The sequence below is a fragment of the Accipiter gentilis genome, chromosome 12 (assembly GCF_929443795.1).
Source record: "Accipiter gentilis chromosome 12, bAccGen1.1, whole genome shotgun sequence".
NCBI lineage: Eukaryota > Metazoa > Chordata > Aves > Accipitriformes > Accipitridae > Astur > Astur gentilis.
The window spans coordinates 7,603,588-7,630,589 of NC_064891.1; the positions used below are offsets into that span (position 1 = coordinate 7,603,588).

General features: G+C 44.0%; 1 protein-coding gene across 7 annotated transcripts in view; it reads left to right on the forward strand.

Annotated features, from left to right (window-relative positions):
• ADAMTS3 (ADAM metallopeptidase with thrombospondin type 1 motif 3) overlaps positions 1-27,002 on the forward strand; it is a 131,815-nt gene that overhangs the window by 67,868 nt on the left and 36,945 nt on the right. For all 7 annotated transcript variants that reach the window (XM_049814937.1, XM_049814933.1, XM_049814931.1 and 4 more), the window contains exon 5: positions 21,420-21,619. In XM_049814937.1, the coding sequence (XP_049670894.1) occupies positions 21,420-21,619 (200 nt within the window). The remainder of the gene's footprint in view (positions 1-21,419; positions 21,620-27,002) is intronic.

A 27,002-nucleotide genomic window follows, 5' to 3' on the forward strand; every position in this document is an offset into this window, starting at 1 on the left:
TTCACCTCCCGTGTCAGCACAGGCAGAGCAGAAACGAACCTCTCCAAAAAAACTCTCTCTCCTTAGTTACCGCTTTTTCAAGCAAACGTAAATGGCAGCACCTTTCAGGCCAGAGAGGGATGGAGGTCAGAACGGGAGAATTTATGACTCTCTGCTATTTTGGACGGGATTGGGATGGGGAGAAGGAGAGGGGAATGATCAAAATATCCTGTGTGGAAACACTGTGAGTTATATTCATAACACATCTGTGTGAGGTGCAGTCAAGGTTGGCTCACTAATAGGAATTTGGTGAGATGGAAAGGAAAAAAAAAAAAGTGCTTCTTTGCATAAGAGTCTATATGAAAAAAGGAAAGTATCAAAGGGTAATGAATCTATAATGAAATAAATTCTGTTGCAGTTGCTGAGGGCATGGTGGTTTGAGCCTTGCGGAAGACTTTTTTCCCCCCTCCCTGAAGGGAAACAGGAAAGCTAATGTGGGATTCTCTCCTGTTTGTAAACCAGTTTTGTGGTATGACAGTCAAAATTACAACTCGTAAGCTGCATATTTGCTGTTTTTTTCACTGAAAATACTGTGACATCAGTATGTATGTAATGTCAAACTGTATGGTTTTTCTAAGTATATCACACTTCAGTCATATTCTAAATAATTATAGCCAGAGCTGTGGGTAGGAGAGGTTGTGCTTTGTAAGGAATTGTGAGATTAGAGAACTAGCTTCCAGTTTAGGACTGCTCCCTCCACCTTTTAGCCCTTGCAGTTTTAAATTCTCTCTTACAGAAAATGTATGGCTAGGAGAGGCTTTGACTAACTTGCTGTGATTTCACAAAATCTACACTAGTGTGCGTGTGTGCCGTTGAATATTATTTTGTAATGAAGAATCAGAATTTGTTAACCCAGAATGGCTATCTGGAATATATTTATAATCCCCCACTTCAAGTATTTTCTTCCAAAATCTTCACTGTTCTAGCCAGTCCTTGTGTACAAGTTAGTTAAAAAATGAAGTATTTCAGCTTGAGATAGGGTTGATGGCCAAGTGAAACAGTCCTCAAATCTGCAATTTTATACACCTTAATACCTAAACATTATTAGCTAACATATCTATGTAAACGTAGTGTGTTTATATATGTGTGTGTGTGTGTGTGTACATTAGATGGTGGTCTTTAAGAAGGATAACTTTGTGTATATATATAGTTCCCTTCTTAGAGTGCGGTAACGATGTGCGGTGTTTACTAGAGGATGAGATGTTGATGGTTTGGATGTCGAAATGCATCGCTCCGTATCTTAGATAATCTGTGCATGTTGCCTTGATCCAAACACAGCAAGAGTCTTTGCGTTGCAGTCAGCGGGCTTTAGATCAGATCCCCAGTCTCACGTGTTTGCCCAAATCAGAGTTCCCTGGGGACTTTCAGATCGAAACTGCCACACTCCAGAGTCAACATCCGAGGAACTGTTTTTCAGCTGCTGGGAACAGTTTGCCAAGATCATCCTTGGTTGCCATCTGTTGGGGTAGCGGAGCAGAGCTGACAGTTTTGCGTCCTCCAGCAGCGTGTCACGCACACAGAGTCTTCTCCAAACGCCGTCTCCCGATGCTGCCTGGCAGTCGGTTGGTGGCGGTGGAGGAACCCTGCCTCCGACTTGGGTCGGTGTCACTGCAGGTGCGCAGGCTCATTGAAAGGCCGGTCTCCAAAAAACAGCTGTTGGGCTTTGTCATGTCAGAAGGTTGGAATCCACTTAGTGACAACTGAACAATTAAGGACAATTATGCTTTCAGCTACATTAACGAGTAACTCGTAGGAAGATATTGGAAGGAAATGACCCGTTGTCGAACACCCACGTAATTTGTGACTCACGGCATCGTTGGAAGGGCGTTTGAAGTTCTCTTTGTTTTGGTAATATGGACTGCATAAATATTTTCCCACATTTTTTTCCAGTTTTACACACTCAGTTATTCCTTTTATGTGACTGAATACTGTGAATTCCTTTCTTCTGTCTCCTTTAAATGTTTATCTCTGCATAAGCCATCCAACAGCTGAGTCTGCCCATTATGTTCGCCGCCTTGGCTTTAGTCTGCACTGGTGGCCGCGCGAGGAGAGCATGCTTGGAGTCATGAAGCGAGTGCTGTTCCCTGAAACCTCCTCTGGAAAAATACTCTCTGGGGTGGGGTTGCGATGGGTAACGCAGCAGCACGTCGAGCTTCGGGAGACAAAGTTCACTCACGAGGCAGGAAGGGCTCATCTGTGGCCTGGAGTTGCCCAGCAAAGTTACTGTACACCAAACACTGTCTCAAAATTATTTATAGAATTAATTGAAAAGCATGGAAGCAGTGACAAAGATTGAACAAGACAGGTGTTTAATGGAACCCTTCAATGCGCTTTCCATGTCATCTTTTATAGCTTCTCTCAAGTGGATGTTGCATCTTTCTCTTGTCTTTCCTGTCTGTTTAATGAATTAATGACTTAGTATAATTAGCAGTTTTTATCTGTAGCAGTAAAGCTCCAACACTTTAACTTTGTCAGAGAGGAGAGCTCCTCAGTCAAGTACTTCACTCGCATGTATTGCTCTTAAAATGACTTTTTCTCATTTGCGATGGCTTAAGTGAAGCACCTGAAAACATGGTTTGAAATATTTACCTGTGTACACTAAGGTAATGCTGATCCATGGTCAGGTGCTGTTTTAAAATTTGAACTGGAGATGGTATTAGCCAAGCCATGGTGCTTACTTATGCTACTCTTGTCCGTATTAGCATACTTTACAAGAACATCTTTTTCAGTGTTTAGGTTAACTGTTTTCTCCTTTCAGCTTCTACCAGCTTGGCAGAATGATTTTTTCTTCCTAATTTTCCCTTAGAAATGAGGCTGCATTCTTTTCATTAAATTCACTAACACAAAAAATAAGTCTAAATCTCAAGTGTGATGGAAGTAAAAAATTATTGGTTAAATGCAGTATTTTTTCCTGATCAAAATTGGGATATGATTGCTCCTGCAGCTGCTGGATAGCCATTGCAGGCTGTCCTTATGGATATCACATAGTTTACCTCATTCACTTCTGTAAGTAGTGTTTTGTTAAAATGCCGCCATTGAATATCTCTTCTGAAACAAAATCTGGTGTTTAATAATACACAGAGATGCTCATGTATTGTGACCAATGCCTTACCTATAGGACCTAATCTACCAAAGCTATTCCTTTACAGACACATCAGCCTTCCTGGACAACAGAAAGACAAGTGTCACGTCTGTGCAACCAGGTCAGTAACGGCTGTTACCTGGAAGTATTAAAAAAACCCAACAAACCCAGCCCTGTGTCCGTTGTAACCACATCAGAAGAGAGACTGAAGATGTTGAAGAATAATTTTGCATTTTATACCTGTAAGGAGGTTCATTCAGGTTAGAAGGGAAAAGGTCCTGACTACTCCTATTCTATACATAGACATGAACATATGAGAGCTAGAAAGAAATTGTTGCAGTCCTGGTAAATTCAGAAATCTTCTTTCATTTCTTTATGTGCAAAGCTTCTAGCTTTGGCATTTTGACAGAGCTTCATCTCTTCCCTCCTCCACTTCTCATTTGTCCTTCTAGACTGCAGATGTTTTATTGTATCGGGCTGACTGTCCACTCTGGCCAGTGTTCTCCAGCCTTATCGTCTGGATTTCAGAGCTCCACCTCCACGGTTAGCCACACGTCAGGGGAAGGCTGCAAAGGCAGTGGAGAGTGCCGAGCTCCTGGCGTTAACTGCTCGTTATCGCTGTTTTGTGGAGTTCGTGGTCCTCTCAGGCTCTTGGAGGTTCGAGAGAACTCGGAGCACTGCAAGACAGCGAGAAGTGTGTTCGTGTTTGTTTCCTTCTACAGAAAAAAAAAAATCAGGGGACCTTTTTGGGTTTTCCAGTGTGTTGCTATCAAAATGTTGTCGTACTTCAGCATTTTTGAAGTAGCAGGTTACCGTGCCCCACCTCTTCACAACTGACATTTTTTCCTTGGATTTTTACGATGTGTTTTCACCGTTGGTAATTACATTAATGGAAAAGCTTAGCTGCATCAGCTTCAGCTTTTCGCAGCTCTCCTCTCCAGCTGGATAGCAGTTTTGGCTCAGCCCATGTTAGTAATGCATAGCCCTTCGGCTCTTAGGTGAGGGAGCCATTCTTTCTGCTTCTCCGTCGGCAAGAGAGTACAAACTCTGTCCTGGAAAAGGGCAAAGACTTTTTCCTGAGCTGACGAGAGAGCCTTCCCCTCACATGGATCAGCCCAGGAGGCCTCCACTGCAGGGATTTTGTGTCGGCTGTGGAGCTGGTCCGCAGCACAGATTTTAAGATACTTATTTTTAGGTGAACCATTAAATTGCATGTTGGTGGCATATAGAAATCCTTCCTCAGTAGTTACTGAGCTCCACACCTTTCATCAACAAGAGCTAGGGAGTCATTTGTCTATTTACTTCTGTTCTGCTTTTAGCAAGGCATGCCTCCCTGCTCCAAATAATCCCATATCAAATGGAGCGGGGTTCTGTCTTGATGTCTTGCCATTCTGTCTGGACAGTGTAGTAGGCTTTGCAGGCTTTCAGGGGCTTAAGGCAGATAAAGCAATGGTTAGAGTGTAATTGTTGTTGACAGTAGACAGTGAGCTGCTCAGTAAAGATAATGTCTGTGGCTGGGGGTATGGATGAGCAGAGGCCATGCCATGCTCCTGTTACACGTTTTCTGTGGCAATAACAGGTTCCACATGCTTCGAAAGAAATTCCTTTCTGAGCAACTGTATATAAACACGCCTCTCCCTTCACCTAAGCGAAATGAACAACCAATGTAGTAGGTAGGTGTCCAACAAAACAGAAGGTGAGAGAGCCACTTTGATGAGAGAAAATGATACGTAAGGAGAAATGGTGAAGAAGGTCTGTTCCAGGAAGACTTTTGTTAAGCTTTTATGATTAAGAAACTGTTCTTTTGCCAATTTTTGCTTTTCCTCTTTCCCATGACACCTGCAGTTTTACTACTTATAAATAGATTTTCCTGGTTTTATTACCTGGTAGGAAAATTTTCCCTTGCTGCTGGCTTCTGTCACAGCAGAGGTTTAGAGCTTCCACTGCCAGTATATACTCTGAGAGCAGCGGTGGTAGTCAGTCCTGACACGGCTAAACCCGGGCTTTTCACGGCTCTGCACTCAAGGGCAGCTTGGAAAGTTGACAACAAAGTTTGACATTTCAGAGTTGAAATAAAACAGAGCAAATGGCATTTTGACACAACACAGGTAGCATCGAACAGTCAGTGGGCAGCTGTCACTGCTTCGAGAAGATCGCCATCCACCCCGGAAGGTATTTTGTGTCCCCTGATCTGTCCAGACTGTGGAAAGAAATTGTAAGCCACCTTTATAGGCGGTAACTGTAAACATCCTTGACAACAGCAATTCCTGACCACAAATTAACTAAGAGAGCGAAACACTGCGCAGTACTCATCAGAATGGATCTGAGGAACTCTTTTCCTCTGTTAGGGAGATGGGAGCTAAAAACCTGGATGCAAAGATGTCTACTAAGGATGACCGGAAAGGAAGATACTAGCTAGTCGCTGACAGGGTTGAATGCCGGACCTTAGAAACTATTTCAGCTTTTCTGTTACAGAATAGCAGGTGGTGAACTAGAGGTTAGCAGAACCTTTCTTCTCTAATGAGAAATGTTTGTTTTAAGAGTGTCATTTGTGGCACACTTCTGTCCAAGAACGGGAAAGCAGATGATGTGGTCAATTTTAAATATCAAATGATCCTAGAGATATTTCTGGAGCTAAAAATTACAAGCTTTTGATATAAGTTCTGTGGTGTGAAATGTGTTCACATAGGCAGGGACTCGTAAAGTGTGAGTAGAGTTCTCTTTCTTTGAGCTATAATTTTTGCCGCACTTATTCCTGGTTTTACCGATAGTTTGTGGGGACTCTCCTCTACTGTCCACCTCCCCCAGCCCCGTGCTTTGACATGAGTGATTTATTTTTTCTTTAACTATACTTTAAAGGTCAGCCATGGCCCGAAGCCAGCTGTGTGGTGGGTGTGTTTCTGTTTCTAGTGACATGTAAATTCCTAGGCCGGCTTATGGATGCGTCCTGCTAACATATCTGGTATCAAGGTGTGAGATGAGGGAATAATCCCCCTCTAAGGCACGTGACAGTTACGACTTTTAGTCTGATGTGAAGCTTGCTGGGAAGAGCTCTCTCTTCCCTGGTGCCCAAGGGTGTACACATGATGTTTCCTGGGACTATTCCGAGTTAGGTGCCTATCTCGGGATCGCTGGAGGCTGTGGAGAACTGACCGTAGTGGTCCTGCCAGTCCCCTCCAGCCCTCTTTTCCCAAATAGGATGCTTCGTGCTTTCAAACAGCTGACACAAGCTGGCTCAGGTGCCTAGGCGTAAGGAATCCAAACCAGGACTGAAATAATTTTGAGACCTTGTTATAGCAGCTTAGTTAATGAGTGCTGGGGGGCTATATCTCCATTGAAGCAACTTCTTTGGGCATTGAAAATCGGTAATAGTGGTCTGCTACTGAAAATACCTCTTTAAAGAGTTTAGGCTCTGGAACTCTTTTGAAGTTCATAGGGAGCTCAGGGAAGCTGCCCAAAAATGCAGACAGCTCAAGTCATCCAGCATTTCTTCTTGCAGCAAGTTCTGAATTAGCGAATAATTTATGAATGCAACCTGCGTTTTCAAGCTGTGGTGGACTTTAAAGGTACCCCCCTTTTCTGAATTACCCTGGCCTTTTATAATGACTTATTCAAATGATGAATCCAAGGACTCGTTTAAGCATGCTCCTTCCTGAAGTAAAAATTATTTTCACATTGATTTAATGATATGTGAAGGCATGAGTAGTTTCAGAGTTGTTAATGCAGAGCTCTTCGACATTCCTGGGAGAGTGTCTGACTTTGAAAGCCATGCGCTCTGCGCTCTTACTAGCTGGAAACTTTAGAAGTAAAGGGCTGGCTACTCTGAGCTGTAAAAACTAAGAAGAAAGTCCTCACGTACCCAAACACGTGTGTAGTTCCAGCAGACCAGGTATCCAGGTACGCATTTCGGCAGTGGACCAGTCTGGAAATTGTTGCTGACTTACTTTTTCTCATCTGCAAGCTGAATACCAGGGCCTCTAAAGATGCATTTCCCATACTTTTAGACATTGATACATCTGATGATTTTGCAAAATGTGACTTTTTCCTTTGTTGTTTTTCATCTTTTATTACAGCTGTGTTTAAAGGGCTCACTTCATGACTGATTTTAGTGTTATGTATAAATGCACAGTTCTGGTCTTGGACTTGCTTGAACTGTATGGGTAGTGAAGCCATGTTGTTTATCTGCAATTATGACATGAGCTGTCATGCTAATACACTTGATATTTAATTGAAGAACTTAGTTTTGTGTAAAGTAAAAGACGAATGGGTTTGCTTGCTTTATGTGTATCTGATATGTGACCCGCAAACTTCTGCTGTCTGTCCTGTATTTGTATGTAACCACCAGCATAAGATACCAGGCTTGTCGTCACTTAAAGAGCCAGCCCCAAACGCTCAAGTCTTCTTCATGTATACAAATTAATTGCGGCCCTCACCTGATTGGACGCTCTGGTGATTAATTAACGTGCAAAAACTTGGATTTATTACTGACGAGGGGCATAGATGCAACTGACTCTACTGATCCAGAGAAAAAAAAGAAGATGTATTTATCAATTGTCAGTTTATTAGCAGCATCCCAATTGGTGGTGAAAAACCTCAGACAGTGCAAAGCTCGTTTCCCTCTGCAGCCCCCTCTTGTCCACCTCCGCGGTCAGCTCTCATTCCCGAGACCAAGCTAAAAACGCCGGCTCCCAGCTCTGCCGGGTCATACCAGCAGCCTGCCTGCCCTGGTCCAGTATGCGCTGGGTGGCTAGCCAAGGCCGTACTTCAGCAGCAAAGCAGACAAGCCAGGCGGTAGTCACCTCTCTGTGGGCAATGCCTCGTTACAGCTAAAACCAAGCTACAAATGAGGTCAAGAGCAGATGAGCCAGGGCAAGGCCGGACGAGTCCTGAGGCCCGTGTTAAGCTAATGCAGAGCTGTGATCTGGTATTAGTGGCGGCGAGGCAAGGTGTTAATGTGTTCCTTAGGCCACGGGGCTATGCAGAAAGCCAGCTGCCAATTGTTACCCTCTATTACTTCTCTTTGCTGCTGTAGTGGATGTCGAGAGCGTCCTTCCCGTGCTCTTAAGCTTCTGATCGTCAAAGTCAAAGCCAGCAGTCCTTGAGCAGAAAGTGGCAGCGTGCTCAAAAGGAGCTCGCTTTGATCCTGAGACTTACCCGTCATCTCTTTGACAGTCATCCGCTACACCTGGGGTGTCTGAGACGACTTGGGTTTTAAATCTCACTGCACCGGTAGCACTTCCCGCGAGTCCATCTGAGAACCTGACAAGTGCCTAATACCGCCTTTGCACTATTTCTTATGGCAGAGTGGTGACAGCTGGTTTTACTTAAAGCTATAAAACGTATTGAAGGAGTTTCCAGCATGCGTAAATACCAAACCAGTTTATATCATGTCAGGTCTGTGGAAGCAAGCTCTTTAGAAAAATGATCTCATAGGCGTTCTTTGGTGTAGATCTGGCGCGTTGCCGTGGGCTTCATTCTTTTCTAAAAACAACTCCTGCCTTTTCAGGTTGGCACGCCTCAGACGTATGCCTCCTGCTTGCTTTACATTAACCAGACTCACTCTGGCTCTCAGTAACTTTGATACCCAGTTATTTACATTAGCACTGTGTCTGCTGACACCCCTCACCCAAGTATGTTTTCTAGCTGCTTTTTATCTTAGTGTGATTGTATGATTGTACGTGTTAGAACCTCAGAGTGACATTCTCATGTGCTTTCTAAGACCTAGAGCATGGCAAGTCCATAGGCAAATCTAAAAGTGCTTTCACCGTGAATCAGCCAAGTGCAGAGGGAACCAACGACCCTCTTAGTGTGTCAAGCGTAAGCTTGTGCCAGCAAGCTTGTGTTCTCCAGTAGTGAGAACTCTGGACCTGGCTGAAGTTCCTCTTTTGCTTTTTGTATTACCAGTTTCTGGTCATGGGATGGAAAAAGAATGGTTAATAGTTGGCCCAATTTCAGACATATTTAATTATAGTTTCCTTAATCGCCTTTAAGTTCTGGCTTTGTTTTGTGTATATTTGCTGCCAGGTAAGGGTAACCTACAGTTTTAGAAAACCCTCATGCCAGGTAAGGAAGCGATGACAAGAAAATTATTGGGTAAAATTCTAGCCATTTCCATTGGAAAAGTTTATCCTGAGTTGGCTCTGGACATATTCAAGTATATACAGAATTATGCCTTTGGTGGTTCTACGTGGCTTCCTAAGTGTGCTGCTGGCATCGGTCCGTCATGTAAATGAGTGCTAAGAACTGTTTTTGCCGATGATGCGTGGAAGGGAAGAGTCCTTCCCTTTATGTCAGAGCAAAGCTGTCTCCTCAGAGCCAACAAGGTATATAGTGCAGGAAATCTTCCATCCTTCCCAGAATTATTCTGCAGCTGGAATTGCTAAGGTACCAGAGAAGTAATTTTTTTATGGAAGCAGTATTTCATTTTCTCTTTTAAGTCTACCAGCAAAGTAAGATGATGTTTGTGTTTGTGGCCCATTGAGTTCATGCATTTAATGAGCAGCCCTGCAACCCAGAGATTCAGACCTTCCTTTAATCCCTGTTTTGTAATTCTACCAGTCCCTGTCACTCTAAGGGTCCCACGGAAGAGAATATAAACAGAGCTAATGCTCTAAGCTGTAATTCGCTTAATCATCTCAGGAGGGTGAAAGATAGCCAGATTGCATATGAAGTCACAAGAATGTTTTTCTCCCTCTTTTCTTAATTCCTCAGTGTGGTTAAGCTACTGAGAAAGTGAAGTTGGGTCTGAACCTAATCGGTACTATTTTTATTTCACAGAATATTTCGTCAGACCAGAGTCAGCATTACCTTGCAAATGCAGGCAGTCCTGCTGTAGGCTGGGAGGTCCTTCTTCCATTTTGGTGGTGTTTGTTCCTCTCAGGCTTCCCCTACGCTCTCTTTGCTGCGTTACCCCAGCTCTCACAGCCAGTCACTCATCAGATGACCGTCTTCGGTCACATTTGCTGCTTCCTCCTTAGCCCATCTCTTGCACCAGTCAAGCAACCTCTAAATAATCCGTAACCAACTTGGAAGGAATCTCACAGACGACTGATGAAGAACAGAAACACTGAGGGGGAGGTGGGAGGGTATTTCTCCAAAAATCTTAATTCCACTTCTTATGTCATTTCCCTGATCCTCAAGGGAGACCTTCAAAAAAAGATGAGCCTGGAAAATAAAAGTTCATAATTTTACTAGGTAAAAAACTTCAGGCACTCAATGGGATACTGGTTCAGTGGCACATTTTAACCCCTTGCCCCCAATCCTCAGTGTCCTAAAGATCTAAAATTGCCTATCACACCATTTTCATTAGGGAAAGCTCTAGCATCTTTGTCCTCTGCTAATGCTTCCTCTGATCCACAGATACCAGTTCCATTTCATGTCACACGACCAAAATGATAAATATCTAATCAAACTCAGAACAGATGTTTCCAGCTTGTATTTCCCTTGAAGGTTGTTGCTTCAGTTTCAAAAGGGCAGCTTGCATGCTTGCAAGGGTGACGGTATTTTACAGTTCTGCTAGTTGGCTTTGCAAGATGTCACGTCTACCGACAAGCCTTGCCTTGCCGCGTCCTTAGGTTCTCACAGGCACAGCAGCGCTTCCATCCGCACGTGGAGTACAACATACTGAGGGATGTTCACGTCTTTAATTTTGCCTTCCCATGCCTTCATTTCTTGGCATCTCCTGGGCAACTTTATTCGTGTCGAGTTTTTCTTCTTAATGCTTTAACTCCTAAGTATCTTCAATTAATATTTTAAACACTGCATTATTTAGTCTGTAACATGATGCCTGTGTTTGTTTAGGGTATTTTTGGACTATTTCTGTGTTTGTGCTGCGTGACAAGCTTCTTTTTTGGCCTTTCCACAGCCCCTTTGGCTACCCTCAGGTGAAGATTACTTCTTTTACACTACCCCTTGGCTCATTTAGGTTTTGGCATGCAAATAAGGTCATACTCTTTTTAAGATGTGTTTTTTAAAGCTCAAGATTAATTACATTCTCTATTTAACCTAAAACTGTTCACAGACTACAATGCACGTTCAAGTGATGGAAGCACTTTCTTGTCTTAAAAAATCTGTAAGTTTGTTACTGTTACAGCATAGGTTTGGGTAGGTGAGGATTTGACCCGTCTCCTCCTCTCTGGGATAGATAGCAGCCACGTAACTGCTTTCAGAAGCAGCCCTGGGAAGGAGGAGAGTGTTCTGATGGCTCCGGGTCTGGGCTGCATGGCCAGCTGGGTCTGCAGCACTGAGGAACATTACCCCTACCACTTCATTTAGAGGAGAACCCAAGGGAAAAAAAATAGGAACAAATTGCTTGCTTAAACAATATTCCCAGTGTCATTTGCTTCAGCGAGAGCTGTACGGTTTTGCCCAGGTTTTCATTTCACTTTTGAATTTAATGTGAGTTCAGTCAAAAAGTAGTCACAAGGCCTGGAGGAATTATACATGTAAAGATCCAGGACTGTATTTACCATGGGGCTGCAGTTCTCACGTGGGAGGCATGGCTTCTAAATGTTTTTGTCTGCCTGGTTCTGCCAGTGAAAGAAATTGGCATTGGGATCTTAGGTGTCTTGTTTTTGTGTGAAATCTGCTAATTTTTGTGTGCAGATCTTCACGTTTATCACAATGCAAACAGCATCCCTGTGGAAAGTTGCACGTAGAGCATTTCAAACCATTTATTTTTTTAATAGGAAAGTTTTGCATTTGGTGGCCCCAGTTTTCTTCGCTCTCTGCTCACTGCTGTACATCCCGGTGCCTCTGACATTCATGCTTGTGAAAGCAAAAGCCCGGTGCTTTTCTAAGACTTTTCAGCACCTGTCCCTTTTCCACCCACGTTTGACATGGAGCAGCTCCGTAAAGTTGGAAACCCTGAAATCTCACCTGTGTTCCTTCTCAGCCACGGGGATCCTAGCAATCGCTGACAGTTCATAATCATTTCAGCAGGACTTCCAAAAGCAAACTAAATACCCAGCTCCCACTGCAAGTCGTTTCAGATGCTTTTGAAACCAAGCCTGAATGGTAGGGGTCAGAGCTGGCTGGCTGTGATACCAGTTTCCCACTGGTTTTGTTGGGAAGCAGACAGAGCAGCGCGACTGGCAGCCAGACCCAGGTCATTTTCTGATAGCTTGGTTTTCTGCTACACCTTTAAGTCTTTTGCTGACAAATTTATGGTGGTCTTCAGTGAAGAGGAGGAATGACTTGTGGTTTGTTCTGGGTTTTTTGGTTTGGTTTTTATTAATGCTCAAGTGATTGTTCTGTCTGCCTTGAGGGAAATGTTATGTGCGATTCTGTCTTCTGTGTCACTGCGCTCTGTTTCTGCAGAATAACTGGCTTGCTTTTTGTTATCATAATTTCATAGATAATATTTCTTTATTGTGAAATATCTCAGAGAGACCTGGGACCTGTAGGGTGCCCACTGGCTTCTGGAAGCACTTCAGAGGTAGAGCCCTTAACATACAGTGAAACATAGAGTGAAACCACGTATTTTTATGGCCAACTTGCTTGCTTAGGGTTGCTTCAGATACAAACCCTTCCTTTCACTCAGCCCCCAAAAAACAAACAAGCAGAAGTTTTGGCAACAGTTAAGCAAAGAGTAACAACAAGCTCGCATACACATTCCATCAAAGACAATAACAACATTAAGGAACGGAACCTCAGAGTCAAGATTGCAAATCCCAGTGCAGGTGTTTTGCGTGGGAAGGGGAGATTTGGGGCAGTGACGCTTCAGTAAAGGACAGATTCTTCTCATGTCGCAAAGACTGTTGTGGTACTGTTAGAAAGTCATTCTGTTGCTTCTGGAATAAAAGTCAATTTCTTGCAATTCTTCAAGAAAAGATAAGGGAGAATGCTTAACTTCATTGGGGGTTTTTTTGTTTGTTTTTTGTGTTTTTTTTTTTTAAGGACCTAATAAAGCACACAAGTTTCTTCAGCACATCCCAGAACCTAATGAGAACATCCTGTCATAATATTTTCCACTTGACGACCTGGGTGGTTTCTTTTGCAAGCACTGATGCCTCATAATTACGCAGTACCAGCAATGCCACAAAAATTTTGCATGTACACAATTCCTGGGGAAATAAGTTAGAAGTCTGTTGGAACTGTTTGGAATCAGCACTTGACCTACATGATTCTTCTTTTCTTCACTGGCTTTTTAAAAGGTACACTTCAAAATAAGCCTTATTAGGCAAAAATTCGGTGGCTTTCACAGGTTCATTGAAGCGCGTATATTGACCTTTGTTATAATTAAGCAACCTGTGATGTTTCTCATACTAATTTTTTGGCAAAAGCTCCACAGAAGCCAACAGGTGTTCTTGTGTTCTGCTGAAGTGTGTGGGAGCCAGCTGCCAAAACATCTGGCCATACGCTCTTGGTAGCTTCTTGTTCCACATCTAAAGGGCCAGATCTTTAGAAGGCATTGACATCTTAAATTGTTCTTTAAAGGTAGTTAGTAAAGAGCAAATGGAACGGTCACAAAATGTGTTGTGGAACTGTTAAAAATCCACTGTCATACTTGAAACTCTTCTAAACCTGAGTTCTACGGGTGCATCCAAATGGTAGATGAGCTTTTGTAAAGCTGGTTGCTGAGGACCTTTGACAATCTGATCTGCATTGAACATAGATAAAATCTGGATAAAATCTCAGTCTTTGAGCAGCTGGGACGAGTCTCTGGGCAGCATGCCGTAACTTTGAGTTTGGCCCTGCTGTGGTTGGCCGTACCTTTGGAGGCCAACCAAAGCAGGGCCAAATGCAGAGCACCCTTCTGACGTGGGTGTTTCTGTCAGTGAATCTCATTCCAAGAGAAAGGTGAGGAAAGGTCATTTTCAGCTGGCTGCTTCAATTAGCAAGCCCTGTTTCTACCCTTATTTAGTCTTTTTGACCTGTTGGTCAAAGATGCTGACGGACTTCCCTCAGAGTCAGTTGAAAGCTATAAGTGGCTGAGTTCTCTGGAAAGGGTGTGAGATGTCCTCACCTCGGCTGGCCCCTAACAGTCAAGAATCACAGGGCCTGGCCAGACAACCTGCTAAATACCGAAATCATCCTGAGGCACCAGTTATCTCTGTGCGGTTTATTCCAGATGTGTTTTCTGTGGAGAACTGTGTATTGCAAAGAAAAATATTCTCAAAAGCAGAATTCCTTGGGGTACCTTCACTGTTTACTTCACAAAGTTGCTTCACTTCTTACATCTCGTGCATTGCAAAGTGAGCAAGGCTGCCTTCAAGGGTTTTAAACATTACCTTCAGGCTGTAAGAGAGCCACTGGTATCCTCAGCTGCCTTTCCAACGCAAGCCATCCTTTTTGCACATCTTTCTTGCGTTTGATTGCAAGAGGAGCTTACAGCTCATTTTTTTGTCTCCAGTAATTTCTCTTGTTGCTGTCCTGGATGCAGATGTACAGCAGTTCAATAAAATAAATTAAGCAGACTAAGTCCTATAGCAGCCTGAAAGATATGAGCATTAAGACTGGGAAAAAGGGCAGAGAAAACCTTAGTGAGAATGCCGGTCTCCACCCTGGCAACACAGATTTTGAGAACCGAAGAAAATACAGAGCTTCAAGAAACTATAACTAGGAGAGAAAGCAGTCATGGAAACTCATATTCATCCAGTGGTTAACAAGTAGAAAAATGTGCAATGGCTACTTAGTGCAACTTTAGAAGTGACATTATGAATTGGCCTTGTTTCCTTTCTTTGAAAACAGCTTAATGGAATTTTTTAGTTGCTACAGAATACAGCTGTCCTTGGGGACATTTTATACGTTAATACGCTCGTTAAGAAGGGATACAGATTGATCTCACTTTGTTCCAAACTGGCTTTTTCATCATTTTCAGTCTGAATTAGCGACGTTGTGGAGCCTCCCCAGGCACCGTTGCCAGCTGTATTTTCAGGAAAAGGCTAAATCAGCCAACCGAATGCTCGCTTCTCCCGAATTTGTCCGTGGGTCGTAATCTTTTGCCAAAAAGAAACTCTAGCTCACGGCTGCCCAGCTGACGTCGTCCTGCTCCCGGAGAGCCGGAACGCGTGGCCAGCATCCCGGTTGCGCGGCGGCGGATCGGCGCAGAGCCACAACCATCGCTCTCCCGGCCGACGACCGGGCATCGCCATGAAGACAAGGCGCTCAACTTATTCCTCAATGACGTAGCGAGCCACATCTCACTCTGCCGCTGTTTCGATACTTTTTCCTCTTTTTTGCACGCTGACGGATTCAAACGGCTTGCCTGCTTGCTCAGACGTCTGCCGAGAGGAGAGAAGTGCCTCCAGGAGAGACAGAGGAAAAGGCATAAATCCGAAGGCCTCGAGCGCGGCAGCAGCCGTGGTATCAATTCAGCAGGATTAGCTGAAGGCAGATCCCTCATCTCTGGGCCCAGCGTCGCGGGGAGCCATCGCCTTGCTCCTCGGTGCGCAGCGTGACTTTGAGTAAACCTCGAGTACCTTGACAAGGGGCAGGTTTATAGTTGTGCCGATCTCCACCTCGTGCTTACAGGCGTAAATCTCAGAGCCCGGGTTATTTTCTTACTTGCTGATCTTTCTTCAACACGAGGGGAGCAGTCAGGGACTGAGCAAGGCGCTGGGCTGTAGCCGTCTGATTCTGAAGATAAGCCCCTGCCTGCCAGTGCAGAGCAATTCCTGCCTTCCATGGCTTGCTGCAGCTAGCCGAGGTCTCCGAGGGTCTCTGGTGCCAGCTCAAAACGAGCAAAGTGTCACGTCGTCACGCTCAGCTCAGTTACGCCGGTCTGAAGAAAGGATGCGATACCCAGACATAGCCTGTTATTCCTTAAGCAAGTGAACACATGAGGAACGTGTGTACCCAGAGATAGATACATATATATATATATGTATAAGGAATGCTGCTGCTATCAGTGGTTTGTATCACAAAATTCAGCCCACGTATTTTACAGTGTAAAATAAGATGGTAAGAATCTTCCGTGTGAGAAATGCTTAGGGCTCTCTTTAGGTATACAGAGGTTTGATGGATGACAGCGTTGGTGAAATTCGACTTGGGCAGGTCACAGCTTTATTTAATAGTAGGGAAAGAACTGTAGTTTAATTCTTTTAAAGTTAACTCTAGAAAAGATACATGCTTTAACACAGAATATCTTTTTTTAAAAAAATACTGGAAAGCATTTAGGAGGGGTACAGTTATGCCCAATTTTTGACATAGGTGTTTATGTTAAAAGTTCAGCGTTTCTGAAAAAGGATTTAGAAGGGAGGCAGACTTTATTGGTCTGCAAAGGGGTTATGGCTTTTAGAATACGCATGTCTGGGTTCACAGAGAGGCTCTGTAGATATATTTGTGCCTGACAGAAACTTGCCGTCTAATTCCAGCAGCATGGTTCCAAGTCTCTAGAGGTGGCACAAGGCGAGGTTAGCAGCCGTGGTTTTCAACAAAATACAATGACAAAGCATGTGGGGGAGATTTCCTTCTGGTGTGTCTCTTTTCCATTTCCACTACTTCATTTGCTACATGGACAAAACTCCTCCTGCCTTTTCTTGGCAGAGGAACCCCAGCTGGACTGGGGGAAGACCTCGTTCTTTGCTCTCCTCATTTTTGCTAGATGATGCACAGTAGACAGGCTCTGATGTGTGCTGTTAAAAAAAGAAAAAAAATACACACCTGCACGTGTGCATACAGCGCTGTATGTTTTGGTTTCCCACCCAGATGTTTGCATTACCATTTCACTTGGTGAAAGAGGATGGACTGATCTTTTTCTGACAGGTAAGATCACGATGTAAAAGATGCAGGTGACTAGCAAAATAAAAAAGGAAGAGATAATGAACCAGCTAATTCCAGAATGAGATTAGGAAGGATTAGTCTGTCTAGCACAAATCCGCAAACAAACACTAGTTTCCTCTGTGTGCAACAGAGAACATTGCCATTCAGCAACAGCCGTGTCTTTTTACTGCGTTAGTGTGTTCAACACTGCCGGGTAGGCTTTGTAGATTAACTTGCAAAGAACCTTTGTCCTCAAATGATTAATTTAAATTATTTGCGTCAGTAAGCCTTGCTGTGATCTCTTCCCACTCATAAGAAGGGGGTCATTTCTCCAACTTCTGCTTGTGTCTGAATTACTTGCTCTGTGCTCTAGAGAAGAATTTGATAAGGAAAGATTGATTTCTCCATGACCTGGTGGCAGCAGCTCCAACATGCGGGTAAGAGGGTGTCCAAAGGCACTCCTGTGGCATTCAGCTAGCAAATCTGCAGGACTGCCAACATGAAAACTGGTCATCTCCATGCTGAAACCACCCCTGGATTTAAATATTTGCAGATGATGTGCTCCCTGCAGTGCTGATGCTCAGTAGAGTTCCACCAGCTTCAAGCACCTCAGGTTTTCCTAAGGCCTGGATTAACATGCAAAGATTATGATGCATTTTTCTTTGAAGGACAGTTTTCTTTATAGTCCATTACATGCAAAGCCTGTAGTCATACACAGGAGAGGTCACAGCATGTCTGTTTCTTAACCGTTGCCTAATGACCTCTAGAGACCTAGCTGTGTTTTGCGTCCTGAGTTCCAGTAGTGGGTGCACTACCAATAGGTTACTACGCACATTTACCAGCACTGCAGATGTCTATCTGTCCCTGAGAGTCAGCAGGCATGTGCAGATGTATAGGAGTGCACAATTTGGACTGAAAAAAACAATTAACATATCTTTTGGTTTTGGTGAGAGGGAGGGCCAAAAGGAAAAGGATGGTTGCGTTTGTTATTTTCCGCAACACAGAAAGTCTGTGAAAGTCTTGCGGAGCACAGCCCACAGTCTTACTTGTGCATTAACAAAGATTTTGTGCAAGAAGCGTTCAGACTGAACTCTGCCCTTCTATTACGAGTACTTGTAAGTACCTACTGAATGAAATGAATGGAGAACGCTGATGTCTTCACTGGTTGTAGCAATCGTACTGCAGTAAATGGTTCTCCACCAAGATTTTTCTATAATGTCTCCTCCTGCTGTGGCGTCCATACATTTTTGAAAGAACTCTGAATTGTAGGGGTTGTGGTGTTCTGAAAAGCTCACCTTTCCAAAGCCGGGAAGCTCTCAGCACAGAAAGGAGATAGAAGACAGTTTGCACTGCAGCTTCACAGTAAACATAGGGGTTGGCTTTGTAATTAGTCTCATTTGGAGCAATGGGATGCATAGACCAGAGGCAACCTGGGACAGACTTCTGTAGAGCGGATTAGATAAAATATCTAATGCGTTTGTCTCTGCGTCTGCCTGCCTGGGAGGTTCTGAATTACGCACGTGTATTTTGTATTTATAAGAATAATAATGCCATCTCCTGAACAGAACACATCTGGGGACGCTTTCTGTGCTGTTCAGAAAGGGTATCTGCTGATCCCCCTTTCCTATGCCTTGGCCGAAGCCACAGAACAAACTTTTTAGAACTAGCCAAAATTAATGGTGATCAATTATGGTAAATAGCTTCAGGCTGATTGAGGTATTTGGAACAGACTTTCATGCTATGAAAAGGCTCATTGACTCTGTGACCTCCTCTGAAATTTCCACTAGTGCCCTAGTACTCAGCTGAATCATGAGCAACAGCACAAAGAAAGAGATTTAATGACTGGGCTATAGGAATGTAGGCATCTCCTCACTTGGCGCTGCTGCTCTTATGTGTCACGCCGTCATCCCTTTGCCCTTACTTTAAGTGCTCGGAATGGATGCAGATAGCTGCATTTGCAAACAGAGCTATCGTTAGTACGTATAACCTGGGTTTGATTCTGATTGTTTGACTTTAAAGACACTTAAGTGCTGGATTATGGAAGACAGGCAAAGGAGAGAATAGATAAACCACTCATATTACCCTGTGGTTTTTGGACAGGGCATAGCAATTTACCGTTCATGCTTTTGGGGAGAGGACCCCACAGCTTCCCTTCCCAGCAAGGTGTGGGGAAAGGCAGCACAGAATGAGGCTGGCTAAGTAATTACTAGCTGATAAGTAGCTCAAATCGGCCTTACAGTCGACAGTTGTCTTCCGACATTAACATTTCTGTTAAGGAGTAATGTACTTAAGTAGTGCCAAGAACAGCAGACAAAAAATTAAAAACCAGTCAGCACCAGGAAAACTGTAGCTCGAGCGGGTACTGCTTAATATCCTCAGAAGTCCCAGTACATTTCATGGAATACGCTGCATGCCAGGCTGAGCAAAACGGTTGGGTTTTTACCACTGAGCCCAGTCAGGGGGAAGTTTGGGGTTTCTGTGGAAAGAAGTATGCAAGTTGCATTTCAGGAGGTGGGAGGTTCAGTGCTTGAAAATGTTTCCAGTACTACTTCTGCTTTTTTTTCAAATCTTGGCCAAAAATGGTCATTCCATTTCTTCCTAGAGTGAGGTTATTTTTTCTTGCTTTCTTGGGATTGCACGCTTGAAAACTATTCTGTGGGTGCATGCATGGAAACTGCTGGCATATTGAGAATACCCTCTGTGTGCAGAAAGTGGCTACATACTAGAGAGGGATGAAAAAAAAGGAATCCTTTCTGAGTCGCTCTGTCTGCTCACATGCACACAAAAAAGAGATTCTCCTCTTCATTGGAACCGCAAAACCACCTAGTTAAGAAGGGAAGTGATGGCCAAACCAAAGGTGCTGCACAGCGCAGATAGTGGGTTCTTTCTGAAGGGACCTCAAGGTATTCCATTCATGCCGCGGGCGTAGCGATATGATGACATTACTGGTATATTTCCGTTGGACACTGCGCTCAGCAGCTTTGCCAGCTGCAGCAATTTTTAGAATTGGAGCTTGTCTATGAATTTCCCACTTGTGTGCTATCACAGGGTTCGCATTCTTGAGAGCAAGAGGACTTGCGGTTGAATTGTGAAGCTGTTTGCAGACCTGGTCTCTCACCCACAGTGGTGGCTAAGCTTCTGAAAACAATGGGGGACAACCTTGCCATTTGATGTGGGGTTTGGGAGAGTTATTTATGTGTTGCTGTGAACCGCTGCAATACTGAGGAGGGACAGGCTTCCCAGCTAACTCAGCCAGTAGTTGAATCTGCTCAAGATGAATTACAGCGTGGCCATCCAGTGCTTTTTGCAACATTGGTCCTGGTCCCGCTGTCCTGCCACAAGCAAAACTTATATCCAGTTCACTGGAAGTCCTGCCTGAAAACGTGTGCAGGGCCAGCTTGTGTACTTGCAACCTTGGCTTTCATCAACTCCAGCGTAGAGAAAAAAGGCTTGAAAGCTGTGCTGTCATTTGGGGAAATGCTCCGCTACAATACGAGTCAACGCGAGTGGAAGGCAGGACCGTTCTCTCCTTTCTGTCCTTTGGACGCTGGTTGGTTTTGCTGCGTTTGTAGAGCAGGAAGATCCCTGTGTATTTAAGGGCTGTGTCGCATCTTTCTCCTAAATGGAAGAGTGGGGCAATGGGGATGCTCCCTGACTGTCACAGAGCCAGAGACTCAAGAAAAGCCTGGTTCCTAGTGAGGACTGCAATACGTAGCTCGTGGTTTACACTGTAAGATGTTCCAAACGGGCCTCTTCACTGTTGTTTATTGCTTAGAGCCTGTTGGTGTGCTGGCTTAGATTTAGGAAGAACTAAGTAGCCTACAGCTGTGACTTTTTTCCTGTCAAAAATCCATGGTGATATGTTTCTTCACTGTCCTAAGTGGAAGAAAGGGCTTTTGAGTCATTGCAGATACAGCCTATTGAATGCATCCCCTTAAAAGCCAATTCAGAACGGTTCATCTGAACTCTGCCCCTTGACCTGTGTCTTCGAGGGGCCCTTCTAGTAATTACTCTGTCATATTCACAGGGGAGGATAGTCCAACACCTACTTTTTAAACAAAGAGTTACAAAAATAGTAGGTCAGTCAGAAATTCTAGCTTAGCTGTTCCAGTGATGGGGTAAGAGGGGCAAACACACAACACTGCAATTTGAGATCTTTTCAATGTGAATTGGGGCTGACCATGTTACTTTTGAGCACTAAAGCCACAAGTTAAGCATTGTACAGCATCCCCAGTGAATGCTGAGGCATCCCATGTCTGTGGCACTCTATAACATGCGCCTGATGTCATGCAAAAATAAGGAGGGGTAAAGTTCTGTCCTAGGAAGTGAAGTATTTGGCCTAAATCTCCTTAGGGATTAATTTTATGCTTGAAATAAGAACCATGTGATAAATTATAGAACTGTATGGTTGAAAAAATTTTTTCACTGGGTACCTGGCGATTTCCCCCACCCCTCCGCCGCTAGAATAATCTCTTCAGAGTTCCTGATTTATTTTACCCAAAGAAGTGGTGACTCTACAGGTGAGGCTGTTGTGCGGGAGGATGTTTCTGAAGTGGAATTGGAGTAGATGTTGATGTCATCCTATTTTTTGTAGAGTCTCTTCTTGGCGGCCTCGGAGAGCTGAGTTCCCTGTACAGCAGCGCAGAGCAGCAACTGAACGAAACCCTGAGGCGACGCAGGCACGCAGGAGACGACGACTACAACATTGAGGTGCTGCTAGGTGTGGACGACTCTGTCGTCCGATTCCATGGCAAAGAACACGTTCAAAACTACCTCCTCACCCTCATGAACATAGTGAGTATCTCCCATAGTGCTGCGCTTGTTTTGGAAGGCGAAAGGCTTTTGTAAACTCTTGCAGGGGTATCTAGGAGACCGTGCTTGATACAAATATGATCATTTTGTCTGCTCTTGGATGTGGTTCTCTCTTTTCAAGATGTTCCTTTAATTGACCTTTTTCGCAGTAGTGTTCTAGGGCATGCTCTAGCGTAATTCCAAGAATTTGGAAATAGTTGAAAAATGGTGGGGAAAAAAAATGTAAACTTGATACATTTCTAATAATTTCTACCTTCTCCCACAACACAGTTCTAAAGGAAACATGGTTAAAGAATAAACATGCAGAGTGAAAAAGTGTTCTGAACCCCTAATGGCTCTTTGAAAGAAAGCAAACCTTCTAGTAAAGTCTGTTCCTTAACTCATGTGGCAATATCCCTATTTATATAGAAACTGCAAAGGAACAGACTTACAGAATTGCTTTATCATGGTGCATCTTACGGGGTTAGCAAGTATTTTTTGTCTACGTATACATTTCTGGCTGTAAAATCAATGGCAAGTTACTATATTTAAAGATACAGTCTTGAACTACCCTATCAGATTCTACGGAAATGCACATTACAGAAGAGCACAGTTCACACTGTGCATTAAAAGTCATGTACTATAGTAGCACTGGATGCCAGAATTGCTCAAGCTTAAATGTTTTCTGTTTTTTCTATCTTAGAAGAAATCTAAAAAAAAATACATGAAAGGAATGTAAAGGAGATGTATAATCTCTTGCAATATGTCGCCTTTTCTTAATGGATCTAAGTGTCAGTCTCATATGCATACATCTTAGAAGCTGTAGGGATCATAAGGTTTTCCAGGAAAGAAAAACAATGTCTTAAGGACAGATTAGAAGAGAATAGGCTTACAATTCATAATGATTTGATGAATGTAGAAATTATTCTTGTCTCTTTTACACTCACCTATTTATTCTTGGAATAATTCAAAAAAGATTCCTTAGGCTTACAAATCACCTTTGTAATGTTTCCTTATTCTGCGTCACATCAGCTGCCATCGTTCCTGACTGAGAGAATTCAGTCCTTTCACTATGGCAAAGTAGCACAAACACATTCTCCCCCTCCTCCCCAAAACTCCGTTTTAGCTCCCCTTAATACACAGCGTTTCACTTCAGGAGGGACAGCCAACGTGAGTAACGCGTGTGGTGAATTTGGCCTTCAGTCCTTCTTTTACGGTTAGTTTGTATGCTTGTGCTGATAGTTTTTTCTTATGCGTTTCTTGCTCTTAATGCCGCCTTCCCTTGGTCCAAACTCCATGCCATCTTGAGTGCAGTGGCGGGCAGTGAGGCTGCCTGTGGCACTATAGCACATAAGAAGGGTCATTGAGGCTCGCTCAGTTCATTTAAGCCTGAATTACATGAGGGGTGACCGGTGATTGCTGGGGTGGCAGGAGCAACCCCCTTGCACCTAATCCAGCCAGTGGAAAGTCTGCTCCCAGGGTGTGAATGGAAGAGGTGAGATCAGTGATGAGCAAGACTCAGTGTTTTATATATATATATATGTATATATATACACATAAGACTTGTCAGGACAGTGTCTTTGCGTTAGACCTCGTGTGTAACACTGGTAACACCGAAATGCTGCGTTCAGAACGATTGAGGTGTTACTTCTCTCCCATGCCCTCTGCCTTTGGTCCCAGCTTTGGCCCATGTGGCATGTTGGAACGTGCCCCGCATCGAAGGCTTTTATGCCGCTCCTGTTCAGCGCGCGCTGTGCAGCGATGGCATCACGCACCTGGAGACCCGAGGCTGAAAGCGTTACTGCTTGTGTTTCAGACTAAAAATGAGTTGCCGTATCCAGAGAAGGTCTCTTTGCTCCCTTTTCACACTCCTCAGTCAGATAAATAAGCTATTCCTGTGCAGCCAACAACACAAGTCCTACACGTGTGAAAGACTATACTGCTTAGGTACAGAGGACACCCCTCAAATATTGAGGGGGAAGCACAGGGCCAGGACCAAAGTGTACCACAAGTATGATCTCATTGTCCTAAGACCTTGGTTACCCTTTAGATGTTTAAAGCCAGGTCCTTTTAGAAAAAAAAACCTCAGCACCACACAGCTTTTGCCTGTCACAATCCCATTGTAGCTTTCCAAGTGCACAAACATGCTGAGCATCCTTGAAAATCTGCCCCATCTGTTCCAGCTCCCAAAATAAGGACCAGCAGTTTAAAAATCTAATCCATAGAATTTGAGAGGAAAAATAATATCTCTGTATGAATTTAAACCAACTGATATCTTTTCCAGCATAACTCTGTGTAGAATTACAATAACTCTGAATAGAATTATACTGTGCTATAAATCTAGAATAAGAAACTCCAGACATACACACACATTGTAACTGAAAAACAGAATTTAGTCTGCTAGGTTTACAACCTGGAGCTTTGTTCAGTCTTATGCCTTCCCTACTGTTTCTGTAATTGTGAGCTTACATGTTTTAGGTCACTGTGGTATTTCAGCACGTCCGGGGAGTTGCTCCCTAACAATAAGCGAATGGATGCTGTAGAATCTTGGTTTGATGAAAAGGAGCTGTTAAGTTGAGTAATGTCTGTGCATTTGGTTTTGGAGCCCAAGGCATTTAATCATAACTTCCTCCCCTCCTCTGACACGCACACAGAAAGCCTTTGACTGCGGTGTGTTAGGAAGCTGGGTGTGAAGATCTTTGAGGAGAAACAAGGCACTGAGCCTGGACTGCTCTGCGGATCACCTCTGAGACATGAGTGAAATGACAGTGAGACTTTTCACGGCCGCAAATGTGCGTGCATCTAGGAACTGTGTGTCTTTGTTGTTATTAGAAGCTTCTTTTTTAGGCTCTAGGGAATCAGAAAGCACAAGAGCGAGTCTTCGCTTGTTCCTAGAAGAGCATCAGCCACTGGGACTGCGGCTGTTGTGGTCCAGTCCACTCCTGACACCAGCAGGCATGGTTCTGCACAGCCTGACAGACGTGAGCCTGACTTCTGGTTCAGGTTTAGGCTTGGATCTAGTGGTATGAAAGTCCAAGAAGTGAACCTTGCATATCTGAACTTGTATCCTTCGCTCTTCCTAAAAACAGCGGGTCTCTAGACCAGAAGGAATTTGTGACGGTTGTTATGAGCATTCGTGGTGATTTTTGCAAGGCTGATGGTAACTTGCCAAGACTTTACGTCCCAAACAGGGAAATTAAGGGCAGTTTTGCCACATGTAACGCAGCATACACAAGATAGCTCCAGAGTAGCTTCAAAAGAACAATACATACGGGCATTGTAAGCAACGCTGTTTTGTGCAAGTGCAAAAAAAGCAGTATTAAATCACACTCCTTCAACCCTGTGCCAAGGCTGGTTATCCTGGGTACAGTGCCATGCTGACACAACTATACGGTGCCAGAGCTGGCTCGCTGGGAACCAAGCACTGCATGGCCTTGCCATGCTGTTGGGAGCTCCAGGCCTGGAGGTTCAGTTTCAGCTAAAGAAATGCCTGAGATGTTTGCCCATACTTAACGTTGGTACTCCTGGTTTAAGAAACAGGCTGGAAAACCCAGCATCAGCGATGCATCTAAAACAGGTGTTAAAGGTCAGCGCTGGAAGTCAGAACCCCAGATGGGCTCATCTAGTCCAAAGCAATAAAATCTCATGTGGTCCCTAGGTTTTAGGTGAAGCTTTACCATTATCTGACAGCATGAACTGCCAAAGTCACCGAGAGCCTGCCTTCCAGAAGGGTGGAGGGCTGAAATCACCCACTGGAGAGAATGTCATTCCTCTGGAGTTGTTCCAGGTAGCTCGCTGGCCTGTCCATTACTGGGCAGTTTCAGCTGAATTCCTTGAGGTGACAGAATCACCGTTTTCCTGATCTTACCTTTACCAGGAGCACAAGGAATTGTAGCCTCCATCTCCCGAACCCTGCCACAGGGTTCCATCCATCATTCCTTCTCAAACTGCAGGTTACTTGTGACAGAGTTCCTCTTTTGGTGATCACTATCCACTCAGCCTTGCAGTTTTGCAGATATCGCCTTCTTTCTAAATAACAATTTTAGTTTATCGTCCACATGCTGAAGTCAATGACACCTTTACAATTAGCTTTAGCGAGAACAGAGGATGCCAGATATGTCTTAAGAGTTCGGCCACAGGTCTCCATGCACACACATGCTATCTGCAGTTCTTTATCTCCCCATCACTTGCTCTCATTTTTCCATTCACTCTGCCTCTGTGTAGAAGTGCATAGCAGGGCCTAAACACGTTACTGAATTGAGAGGTCTCTTGACTTTCTCTAGTCTCTAACCCCATCACTTGCCTGGTAGTTATTAATTCAGATAAAGGAGAAAAGTCAGATCAGCACTCACTCTGTGCAGTTCCACATGGAAATCAGAGCTACTGCTGGTGCCCGACTACAGCATGCATGAGGCAGACAGTTAATCTGCAACATTTTTCCGTGCAGATCTGCTGCACTGTTCTTGCTAGCAGCGCTTCAGAAATGCCCGCGTCCCCTGAGCAGTCACCTGTGGCTGAGCTAAACTGCACAGGTAATTTGTATTGCTGAAGGAAGTGAAATAGGAGTTAACATAGTTCTGGCAACCGTGGAAGCAAGTTAACTTTTGAATTCCGAAAGTTTGGGATGAAAAGTTACTATTCTTGTGAGTAACAAAATATACTTGGCACAGTACTTGCAGGGAATCATTTTCTTTTTACCACGCACCTCACGAACCACCAACAGTACGAACCGTCAACAGTAAGTCCTCATTAAAGATGGTTTCAGAATATTGTCCTTTTAGTTTTAAAAACATTTAACTTTGTAAACAGCAGAGCTGATGCACCGTCCCAAAACTCTGCCATCTTTTTTTAAACGTCTTCGGCTCCATCTGCTGGGAGTGGATGTCAGCCCAGAGCCTGTGCCAGCTGGAACACCCACCACTTCCCTGAGGAGCTGTTGGTCCACCACGGTAAAGGTGGTTACCACTTTTAGAAGGAATGCTTTTGTAAGAATCTAGTCATTCCGGTCAAGATTTTTACAATGGTAGTCTTTTTTAGATGACGTTCCTAAACAAGGTGCAGGTAAAACAGGAAATGAGAAGCAAACATGATGCAAAATAAATGCAGGGAGAGATGACAGACACAGAAGAGTATTGAGCTTTTAAAAATTCTCGTAATAAAAAGGTAGCCAGAGAAGCCCAAGTTCAGCACTGTTCCTGCCAATTCTTTTGTCTCTGCTCGGTGGCTTTCCAGGAGTCTTGCCTGCATTGCAGAGCCTGGACACCTCCAGAAGACCTCGCAGCAGGCAGCGGGCATTTCGGTCTTGCTGCCGGCTTGACTGGGCTGCGGGTTAGGTGTTGAGCTGGAGGAGGAGAGGGGAAGGAGGCAGCTTGTGTTCTCTCACTTG